This window comes from Carcharhinus amblyrhynchos, chromosome 9, assembly GCF_965287045.1.
Source record: "Carcharhinus amblyrhynchos chromosome 9, sCarAmb.v2.hapA, whole genome shotgun sequence".
NCBI lineage: Eukaryota > Metazoa > Chordata > Chondrichthyes > Carcharhiniformes > Carcharhinidae > Carcharhinus > Carcharhinus amblyrhynchos.
This window is the reverse complement of record NC_137332.1, coordinates 47,564,420-47,576,606: the sequence shown is the minus strand read 5'-3', so window position 1 is coordinate 47,576,606 and position 12,187 is coordinate 47,564,420. Positions and strand designations below refer to the sequence as shown.

The 12,187-nt window shown below is 38.6% G+C and overlaps 1 protein-coding gene across 1 annotated transcript in view; it reads left to right on the top strand.

The window, feature by feature from the left end:
* cth (cystathionase (cystathionine gamma-lyase)) overlaps positions 1-8,444 on the top strand; it is a 52,257-nt gene extending 43,813 nt beyond the window's left edge. The window contains exons 10-12 of the mRNA XM_080195567.1: positions 1,074-1,126; positions 4,373-4,511; positions 5,846-8,444. Of these exons, the coding sequence (XP_080051693.1) occupies positions 1,074-1,126; positions 4,373-4,511; positions 5,846-5,893 (240 nt within the window). The 3' untranslated portion in view covers positions 5,894-8,444. The remainder of the gene's footprint in view (positions 1-1,073; positions 1,127-4,372; positions 4,512-5,845) is intronic.
* Positions 8,445-12,187: the final 3,743 nt, after the last annotated feature.

Below are 12,187 nucleotides of genomic sequence, written 5' to 3'. Positions count from 1 at the left end.
GGCTTCAAAATTACCCTCATCTGACATCCTCAGATGTGTGTTCTTCAGTAAAAACAGAAAATTCTGGAAATGCTCAAGGCTCAAGCAGCATCTGTGGAGAGAGTGTTAATAATTCTGGTTGATGACTTTGTCAAAACTGGAACATTTGAGTTGTTTGATTATTAGAAAGCACACAGGGAAAATGGGGTGGGTGGAAAGAAAGAACAAAGGAAGGCCAATGATGAGTGTGGAAAGCAAGAGATTATATGACTAAAGAGATGATGGGCTAGAGCAGGCAAATAGGAATAGCAGAATCATTACTAATGGCTGCTGCCCAAAACAAAAGGCAGTGAATTTAAAATTGAACTGAAAGATTGAGTGAGAAGACTGTAAAAGTGAGTTATTGAAGATGTGCTGTTCCTCCAGTTTACTCTCCTTTCAAAGGAACAGTGTAGGAGATGGAAGATTGTGGTCAGCTTGCACAGAAAGCATGTGGTAAAGGGAGCAGGGTATTGGATATGATTGTGAAAGAGCCAATGTTGAGAAGATGTGTAAGAATGCTCAAAGGGAAGGGGAAGATGTTTGGTGATAGTACAAATGGTGCTAGAAAATGTCAGAGGCTGTTGGAGTGTAAGAGATGAGAGGTGAATGATGCCCATCGTTTTGAGGAAATGTTGAGTCTAGAAGTGTGTAAGATGGAATACACTGTCATGGGACCTGCCAACCACAGAAACAAGGAACCCTCAGTTGCTGTTGTACCTTTTTTCAGCAGTTGGAATTTGTTCCACGCTAAAATCAGCATTTGAATTTGTTGCCATTGACTTAACTGAAATTAGCAAATGCAGTTCAGACTGTGCCTTGGACCTTGAATTTTTATATCTTGTGGTTTATTGCAACACTTAGACAGAGCTGCTTGACTCAATGATATGGTGATAATTTAGGAATTTAATAAAAATAACTAACATGTTCTGTGGTAGAGAAAAATTCCATCTTACTACTTTGCTTATCAGTTCATTCCATTTATGTAAACTGATCTCCTGTTTCAAATGACTTGAGTGAATAAACATTTTTTTGTTTTACCTCTTTTCTTTCAGCTGTTTGCCCTTGCTGAGAGTTTGGGAGGATATGAAAGTCTAGCAGAGCATCCGTAAGGAATTTTTACAAAATCTATGTCAATCATCATTTTAGTTTTAGATGTTGGCTAAACTTGGATTAGGAGATTTAAGAATGGGTTAGTTGAAAGTAGTTAAGAGTAATACAAGAAAACAAAACATTGGAAAAATGTATGAAATGTTTCCTGAGAAAATATCAAATGTCAATTACCAAAAAAGTTGTAGAAATATCCTTAGAAATGTTCATTGTCCATGTTCTCTTAAAAGCTTTTATGTTGATTGTAGGTAAAAGACACCTGAGTCTGTTAGTGAGTCAAAATACAGCAAGTTTATCCCAAAAACTTTTGGGAGAGATCTGGCCCCTAAGTGGTTTATCAGGTTTCTCACTGAATTCAAAGTGTGGGTACTTGTACAACATGATTCTCTGCACCAATCACAAGGCAAACACAGGTAAGTTAGAACTGGCAACGTTTCCACTTCAACCAGAACCTGCAGCCTATCTGGCAGCTTCAATCACAACAGTTACAGTACAGTCCTGATTCACAGATTTTCTTGTGGTCATGGCTTCCCAGTAGGGGTCCTCCTGTCAAATAGCCATGATTGCATTCTTCCATCTGCAGCTGTTTGCAAAAAAACTTACCAGTTTGTATTTGTTAAACATAGTCAATGTCTGCAAAATAACATGCACATTTAACTATCTGCCTTTATGGAAAGGCAAGTTAAAGAATGAAAGACAAACGAGTAAGGAAAACATGAATAAATTATGTTGATGCCACAAGCAGTACAGGCTTGAGGAAATCAGCTATGAGGAAGGGTTATGTTTGTGATATGCTGGGTACAAAGTGTCATTCATTAACCCTTTCCCTACTTCATTGAGATTAAAGCCCTCCTGAAGTGTTGCAAGGTATAAGGTAATAGTTCCATCTGATTGGAGGAAAATGTATTCTGTGCGTACACATTTATACAAAGTGCATTCTAGTTTTTGCCCATTTAGCACTAACTGATCCATGAGAAGCATGTGACTGACTAATGTGATTTTGTTTTTTCCTTCCCACTCAATTATGAGTGAGAAGCACGTGCCTATAATCCATTCACTTAATCATTCTTTTTGACCAACAGGGAGCAGTTTTGAAAACTTGCCTTTTCTACTCATTTTAAAAATGATTTTCATTTTGCAGTGAAACTTTCATTTTTTTGATAAATCCTTTATTCAAACAGATTTGTGCTCTTTATACTAATGGTGCATTGAAAAAAGTCAGTTGATTAAGTTAGAAATTTTCCAGGAATTTTTATTACTTCAAGTCTTCCCAAACATTTAAATCTAAAACTATAGTAGTTAATTATTAAAAGTCAGTGTTTCTAATTAGTGCCTGCTTAAATATTGCTCATTCTGAAATTCCAGCAAACAGAATAATCAAAAACATTTGATTTGATTCTTTGAGTGGATTTATGTGTAGCAATTACTTCTCAATATTGCTAAATAATTTCATTAAAGCTCACAACTGTTCATGATCTACAAGTTATAAGATTTCCTTTTATTCAATCATGGAATGTGGGTGTTGCTGGCTGGCCAGCATTAGTGGTGGTGATCCGCTTGCAGTCAACATGCTGTGGGTTGACTCTGTGCTGAGAGGGTGGGAATTCCAGAATTTTGACCCAGCGACTGGGAAGGAATGGTGAAGATAAGTCATGGTGACTAGCTTGGAGGGGAACTTGCAGGTGGTGGTATTCCCATGTATCTGCTGCTCTTGTCCTTCTAGATGTAAGTGGTTATGGGTTGAAAGGTGCTATCTAAGAATCTTTGAATTTCTGCAGTGTATCTTGTAGATAGTACACACTTACTACAGAGCACAATGATGAAGGGAGTGGATGTGGTGCCAATCTAATGGGCTGCTTTGTCCAGATGATTTAAAGTTTAAGCTTATTTATTCATGTCTCAAGTAGGCTTATATTAACATTACACAAATTACTGTGAAAATCCCCATACTCCAGCACCTGTTTGGGTATACCAAGGGAAAATTTTAGCATAGCCAACACACCTAACCAGTATTTCTTTTAGACTGTGGGGGAAGAACCCCACAGACAGTGACCCAAGCCAGGAATTGAACCTGGGTTCCTAATGCTGTGAGGCAGATTTGTGCGAACAGACTTAAGTCAGGAAGAGCTACTTGCCATGGTATTCCTAGTATCTGACTTGTTCATGTAGCCACTGTTTATATGGCAAGTTCAGTTGAGTTTCTGGTCAATGGTAACCCAATACTTTTCCTGTATTTTTTGATTAAATTTTATTACACATTTCCATGAATTCATTCTTTGAATTCCAGACCAAATTTCAACAAATCACCATAAATGTTTAAATTTTAATTTTGCTACTGACATGCTGATTTTACATTTTTTTACTTTTTTGCAGGGGTTAAAATAATTAGTACTTTCAGCTTGACAGTTCAACCTTGTGATTTTCTTTTTAAACTTGCCAAATTTTTAACCATGCATCTTGGAACCTTTTCAATTCCATTAAAGGATAAAACCATTTTTCAATCTTTTGTAACAAGCAATATTACTTTTGATTCATTAAAATGCACTACACTCTGAATGTAAGCTGCAATTGGGCAACATGATGGTACAGTGGTTAGTACTGCTGCCTCACAGCATCAGGGACCTGGTTTTGATTGCCAGCTTGGGCCACTGTCTGCATGGAGTCTGCACATTGTCCCTCTGACTGCAGTGGTTTCCTCTGGGTGCTTGGGCTTTCTCCTACAGTCCAAAAGACGTGCTGGATAGGGGCATTGACCGTGCTAAATTCTCCCTCGGTGTACCTGAACAAATGCCAGAGTGGTGACTAGGGGATTTTCATAGTAACTTCACTGCAGTGTTGATATAAGCCTATTTGTGACTAATCGATGAAGCTTACTTTTAATCTAGGTTATCACTGAAAAGTATGATTGTTGCTGAAATTTTTTCACCTTTTGCTCATCAGGCTAAACAGGCAAATTTCAAACGATCACAATTTATACTAATTGAGAAAAGAGTTGGTAAGTCAACTCTGGCTGAGGCCTTACCAAGGGGAAAGCTAAGTCAATGGGAAAATAAGTTAGATGTGTATCCTCCAATCTGTTCACTTAACACCACAGCCCACCTTTCACCAGCCCATCATACAAGCAAATAGAGATGTAAATAACGTAAGGTGGGGGAGAATGATGGTGAAAATGCTTGATTCTGTATATAGTAGAAAATCATGAATAAAACATTTCAACCCCAATAAATTCTATTCCCATTTGTAGGGCTATTATGACACATGCTTCTGTCCTAAAAGAAGATCGAGATGCACTGGGGATAAGTGACACCCTAATACGATTATCTGTTGGTTTGGAGGATGTAGCAGACATTATTGCGGACCTACGTCAAGCACTAAAAGCTGCAGTAAGAAATCTAATTAAGTGAAAAGTTAATTTTTGAATATTACATATGATCTCTAACAGAACTGAGTAAAAATAAGGGAGTTTATTTTCCCTTGGTATAACTTGATGTTTCTATTCTTCCAAACCTTCCCAAAAGCATCTGTCCTTGACTGTTCAATTCTGCTGTCCAGCTTTGATTGCTGATTCTTAGCTGAGATAGAGTTAGGAACCTTAGTTGTGGTCTTGGCTCTTCTGATTTAAATTAGGGAGGAAAATGGTTAAAAGCTCTTTCTAGTTTGAATTGGATAATGATTCCCACAGGATGCAAATTTGTGGCTGGTCCTGTACACTATTTCAATTCAAATAATTGAGATGCAATAGTGGTGTCAGAATTTGCAGATGATGCCAACACAGGAATTTTTGACGAGTGCAAGGTGTAAAGAAATATTAGTAAAGTAGTGGTGTAAACTCAGATGGCTGCAAGAATTGTTAGTAAGTATGAGGTAAATGTACTCGAAGCATGCAGGATGTGAAAGAGCAGAGGCATTTGGGGTGTCCAGTTGCTGAGATTAAGTCAAGACAGCTTAAATATGCAGCAGAGGAAATGTAAAGCCTATATAAAACCCAGGAGTATGTTTTGGAAATAGATGGAGGTTTTACGAAGGATAAGAGAATCAGTGTTATAATGCTGTATGAAAGGCTTGAAAAATAGGTTTTTAAATTGAAACAATGCAGATGATAGAAGCTTAAATTAATGAAAAGACATGGTAAATAATTAGAAGCATATGGTTGAGCGAAGATTGAAGGAACAACAATGCAAAATGGAATGGAGAAGGGAGGGGAAATGCCTTTGGGGAGTTGTTGAATCTCCTTTTCAATTGGTGGTTGAGGCAGAAATTACCAACATTTGGCTACCCAATGTATTCCTGAATGAGGGGAGTTGAAGGGGGCTGAATGGCCTATTTCCATGTTGTAACTTCTATACATTTCCATTATTGTAATCTAGTGATTTGAAAGAATGTAGATGTCTGAGGGCTGGTTTTGAATCTTTGGAAGGAAGATCCTGCAGACTTCATAAAGAATGGACACTTGGAATACAAGAGAATTTATGGCCCTTTGTGTATTCAATCACAAATAGGAAAACCTGTTTTCCAAATAAATGTGATATTTCACATAAGGTGTTACTGTTAGTGATCTGCACTTTGCCCCATTAGCTTTTTGGTGATCCCCCTCTGCTGCTGGTCCAATATCAGTTCCCAGTTCTGTGCCTCAACTTATTCCCCATTTTAGGCGAATGATTAGGAGAAAAGGATTTTAAATGGGACTTACTTTCTTTTTGTTAACTTCTTTCTCTAGCATCCTGATCTTACACCTGAGCAAGACAACAAATTACTTTGCAATTAACTGGAGTGTTTGCTTGGAAGAAATGCAACTTTTGATGGGGGCAAACCCTTGAAAGAAGAATGTCTAAACCTGTTGTATTAAATATGATGAAGCTCTATTTAACTGTGGCCTCTTGGGGTGCTTTGATTTGGAATGCATGACACTGAAAAAGTGGCAGATTTCTGGCTTTTTTAATATAGCTTTGTAAAGTGTTTAATTCAAATGTTTTTAAAACTTCTCTGGAATAAGGATAATGGGGAAAAATATAGAGATGAGAATTAATTATGAAATTAAAACAATTCCTATAAATACTTTGCAATTCAGAAACCAGATATTGCAGGACCATAGCCTTTCATCAGAACAGGACAAGATTTAGAAATGGGGAAGGGAAGTGACAAAAGGGATGGTGCACAAGAAATGAAATGGTAAAGCTGCAAGAAAAAGGCTGAACTAGAAGAGGTATAAATGGGAATTGCAGAATCCATACTAGTAGCTACTGTTTGTATGGATTTTAAAAAGGGGAAATGAATTCAACAATTAGGTTATAATCAGTGATTGTAAAAGTTCCTAATTGGAAGACTAATTATTCTTTGAAGTTGATTTCAGTTTGTTTGGGATACTATTGGAGGTTAAAGTCTGAGGAGTGTGCAGTAAAGAATCTAAATGATAGACAGCCAGTCACGTTTTTAGACTGAACAAAGATAGTTTGGTCAACCAATCTGTCTTAGTCTCCCAGCCATAGAGGAGATTGTATTGTGAGCAGTGAATATCACTAAATTGAAAGATGTGTACATCTCTTTACCTAGAAGAGAAGTAAACAGGCAAGTGTTACATCTCCAATGCATCTTTTGTATCAAGTTTCTTTGCTTCGTATCTGCTTCTTTGGCTAGAAGTCTTTTTCTTTCACATGAGTACCTTTCACTCGTATCGAGACTTATTCTTCAATCTGAACCATGCTCTAATCTGTTACTCCTGCTGGATCTTTTAATTTGGAACTGTTGATGTGACCTCTGTCATCTTGATTTCTCTTCTCTGCTCCTGTCTGTTTTTTGACCTTTTTTAACCATCCCCTCCCAACACCACCTTACAGTGCACTGTTCTGTCAGGCCCACTATGGTCAGTAAACCTTCTGACGAGTGATGTTTAGTGAACTGACCTCTGCTTGCTGAGGCTAAATGCTAACTGATATTACCCCTGGACCATGAACCTACTACTGAACAATCTATAACTTTCCAAATTGACACAGTCCTCAGCTCTTCTGACTTTTTTCTTTCCCATTTCCTCAAGCATCATCCTGCACAACCTGTTTCTATCTCCTTCCCAAAATTTTACCAGTGGTCCTTGTAAACCTGTAGTTTCAGCCTTCTCTTGCCCCATAGAACTGTTTTCTTCCCATATCACTTTTTAAAAGTTTGTCTAACCTCCACCAGAGTGGCCTGAGGGATGTTAGAGGTCCAATCGATACCCATCCAAAAGCACCACTTCCACCAAATGGAACATGTCCTCATTGAATAACTTTGACTTTTTTTTTAAAATCAGTGGCACTTCTCACTTTTGCCTTGAACTGGGAAATGTTATTCATTTTCACTTGTCTTCACAATATACTGCCTTCCTAGACTTGTCTTCAAATGATTGGCGAGTGTCTGCTGTAGGCCAGTTACCTTGGCCAAGCTTCCTTACATATTCCTTCCTGTAAGCACTATTTGCTACTAAGCGTTTCTTTATTTTCTTCATGTCTGTCCTGAAGCCACATTTCAGTGTTTTGTCCTTTTTTCCCCACAGCTAAGGAGTCCCATCCAGTGTCAGAGCTGTGACTGTAGACTTTCCCACACTTCCGCTCTCACCACTTGTAGACCTGTGTTCCCTTGCCCTAGTCTTCCATTCCAACCTCCCTCATTCAACAGATTGTCTGTCTTCTGCCGGCACCACCAGCAATTCTACCCCTTCTCCATGCAGCATCCCAAAGGGACTCCATGATATTGTTCATACCTCAGTCATCCTCATGTCGTTTCCAGAAAAATGCAAGATACAACACATGTCCTTTCACCTCTTCCCTTGTGCTCCTCCCAGCTGAAATAATAATTTCTTTCCAAATTAGCACATTGTAGTTATTCATGTTTGATATTTATTGCCTCCCTCCTTCCATGCTAAAATAGTTTTGTTCTTTTGATATTTCTGTACTCAACCAATTACTTCTCCTGTAACACTTTGCAATTTTAGTAAAGTCATCAACCTGAAACATTTAACTCTGATTCTCTTGCATTTTGTTTCCAGTGCTTTTTTTCAAATTTCTGGTATCCATCATTTTGCTTTTTTAAAATCATTATTTCTAGGTTGCTGTCTAAAAATTAACTGGTGTGTGACCTTGCATTATTTGTTCTTTGATCATGCAAAAAGATCAACAACAATTTCTAATGTATTTTATCATGTGTGCCTAAACTGGACATTTGCTGTGCAGTACATCCTTCAGTATTATCCTATTTAATACATTGAACCAAAACAACTGAAGTTTCTGTTCTGGTTTTAAATATATGAATGCAATAATTAAGAGTACCATTGTTCAATGTTGAAATGCCCATTACTTGCATTAAATAAATACATGAAAAAAACTTATGAAAAGCATTTGTAATTATTCTGGATGATTGAGAATGGTCAGTGTAATAAATCTCGTTGTACCTATTTGAACATAAGGCACAAAATACTGTGGAAAGACTGAGGGTCTGAGAAAATCCAGGTATTGAACAACATTGGTCCTTAATGTTGAAGGCTCCTTATATCCCTTGGCACCTAAAGTTTATCAACATTGATAACACATCAGGGCTGGGACAAATTGTAATCACTCAGGTGACTGTTGGTTTAAGTTATATTTGAGCTCGTATTGCTGGCACAACTGTCAGCGGTGCAGTTCTTTAAGATTATATTTCTTAACCATCTGGAACCAGGTATATACACATTTACTTGACTTGCATAGTTAAGAGGCCAAGTAGAATATTGCCATATACTATGGACTATAATTACCAAGATCTGGACTTGAATCATAACTTCTCAATTCTTAGGGTTAGAAATAGACAGTATGCAGGGAATCAGTGGGCAAAATTTTACAAGAATGATTTGAAGTATCCAGCTAGCATGACAATGGGAGAGTCCCTACACCCAATCTTGAAGACAAAGACATTCAAAATATGAGTTAGACTGTTTCCAACTGCTGTAGGCAGTGGGCTCGAGGGGTGTGGATTTGATATTGCACATGCTTAACTCTAACAGCCAGGGAGAGAGCTGTTGCAAGCAGCCTGACAGTCCAAGTGACCCCTACCCTGCCCACCTCCAACAATCTTGGTGTGGGGAGGGGTTGTGTAGTTGATCACAAGCCTAACACTGCATGGACATCTAGTCTGCACTGCCCAGAACAATTGCTGCTCCTCCCACCCTCCTCAAACCAATTGTAGCTGCAGACTAGCAGTGGGCAATCAAATTTGTTACACTTCTCCCTTTTTGAGCTAATGTTCAACAGGTTTGAGGTTCTTACAAATTGTATAGATGAGTGGACTGCATGGTAGATGAGCAAACTGACCCAAGTATTGTGGTGCAGGGACCCATTTAAGTGGGGAAATTAAAAAAAGTAGTGATAGTAGGGGGCAATATTATCAGGGGAACAGCTGTATTTCTCAACAGTTGAGTGCACCCAAAATTCTCAACCTGTCTGTCTAGCTGCACTCTTGAGCAGTTATCTTTCTGCTTGCTTATCTGATTACTTTAAAACCTGTTCCGAAGCAATAAATAGGAGGTAATAAAAGGAGATCAAAGTTGGAGATCCTGTGATGGATAATGGTGATATAATTAGTGTGGAGCATCAAACTGTTCATGGAATCCCTACAGTGTAGGCCATTCAGCCCATCAAGTCTACCAACAAAGCATTCCATCTAGGCCCAATCCCTGTAATATCTCTTATCTGCTAACCTATACACCATTTGTGGCAGTGGCAGGGGGGTGGGGGTGTGGTTTGGAAAGGGAGGGGGTGGAATCTACCTATCCTGCACTTTTGACTTTGGGAGGAAACTGGAGCACCCAGAAGGAACCTGCATAGACAACGTGCAAACTCCATACAATCACTGAAGTTGGAGATTTAAACTTGCCTCCCTGGCAGAGGCAGCAGTGTTAGCCATTGTGCCACTGCTGTGTCAGTTAAAATGCTCAATTAAAAAAATCATGCCTTCTCTAACAGCTTATGAGAACATTTTCAGTTCCAGACCTTCAAGGGTGCCTGTCTGCTTTCAGGATAATCTTCACTTGAATAGGCCTCAACATTCTGCTTTATCATCACTGGGGGGTGAGGAAGACCATATTTTTGCCTAACATACCAAAGGTGAGATATGGGGATATGCTATATAAATGAAGGATTAGCAGAAATCAGTTTTTTTGAATGAGAAGGGGTGACATGCCAGGATTTAATTCGCATGTACATACGTCAATGAAGGATGTGAACAAAATGCTTGTTCCTGATTTGCTGTAAGTGACTAATTGCTAAGCTGTTTTTCTGTAATGTCAGAACCACTCCAGCCATTTCATTTGGTGCAGGGAAGTTCTTTGTGTACACGCAATTAAAAACCTTGCATTGGATGCATGGTGTCTAGCACTCTTTGTATTGAGTCGATTAAGTGTGCCTAAGGTTGCTCTTAGCTCTGAGTTCAGAGAGTGAGTTCTACATAAAAGGCAGTTTATCGAATTCAAAGCTGTAGGAACTGTGAACCTGGGAGGTAATTGACATTTTTCAGTCATTAGTGATGTATTGAATTTTTCTGAACCACATGGAATAGTAATTTCAAAACTTTACTATAATGACATCTTTGACAATGCTTTCCCATGCCTCATGAGCACAATAGACTAGAGACTAATAGATAAATGTTACTATTTGGGTGGCATCAGGCATTAAATATAAACCAAAATCTCTTTTCAGCTACAGGATTTAAAATCCAATTTAAGAAACTGGTAAGTAAAATGTCTCTTGGAAGTACATCAGCTTTCTAGTTAATTTTTTTGTCCTTTAGTATTAGTCAAAGTAAAAATCCAACAGCAGGCAGCAGCACTGAAATTGACTATTATAACTTTTACCACCTGCAATTGACTGTCTATTCTCACATGAATAATAATTACTCAGGATTCCAACTACTGTTGGAACTACAGTGTGACTCAACAACTTGGGGTAATCTGAATTTATTATTGTGCTTCATTAAATGCATGGTCTCTACTTGTGCAATTTAAGATCACTCAAAAGGACAAAGATATGTCCTATGTTCTTTGCATACTGTCTAAGAATGTAGTAACTCACCATTTAGTTATCTGCTGTTTCATCTTTTGCCATAGTCCAAATGACACTATTAAACTAGCTTTCCAATAAAGGCAGCCAAGCTGATTGGGGAGGAGGCTCTAACATTTGGTGAGATACATAAGAAATAAGAGCAGGAGTAGGCCATCTAGCCCCTCGAGCCTGCCCCACCATTCAAGAAGATCATGGCTGATCTGAAGTGGATCAGTTCCACTTTCCTGCTCTCCCCATAACCCTTAATTCCCTTGTCTGTCAAAAACCTATCTACCCGTGACTCATATATTCACAATGGGTGCTATTCTGATTGGTAGCCTCCACCACTTCAACAGGTAGAGAATTCCAGAGATGCACCACCCTTTGAGTGAAGAAGTTCCTCCTCAACTCTGATCTAAACTACTTTCCCCCACCCTGCCCCGCCCCCTGCCACCCCACCCCGCCCCCACGGAATTAGGTTGCAAGATTCCACATTTTCAAAAGAATTTTTACGAGAATGAACAAAGCAAACACTAAGTGCTATCTGTCCTATACTCTAACACCCAGAATTAACAAGCTAAACACAAATTAACAGGCAAATTTGTGGTTGAGTGCGAACTATAAACTACACAGTAAGCAGCAGATAGTCATTTCATTGGCTCAGCAGTGATCAGTGAATGATAAAGTCCTTCAAACTCTTGTTTGTCTTAGTTCCTCTTTTACAGACTAGTCTGATCATAGCCAACAGCTGTGTATAATCAACCTTGAGTTCCACATTCACCACAAATGGCACACATCTACACAACCTACTCAACTCTGGATGGTGTAGATTGACCTATTTTATCTTAAACACAAACAACTGCAATAACATTATTCCCAACTTTTTCTAGCATTGTCTTGAATCATCTTTGGCATGCCTGTTCTGCCCCATTGGAGTCAACAACCTCTACTACTCAGCTTTGATTAATCCCTGTGCTTTTAAAGCTCTCACCAAGGTTTAGTTTCACTCTCCCTACCTC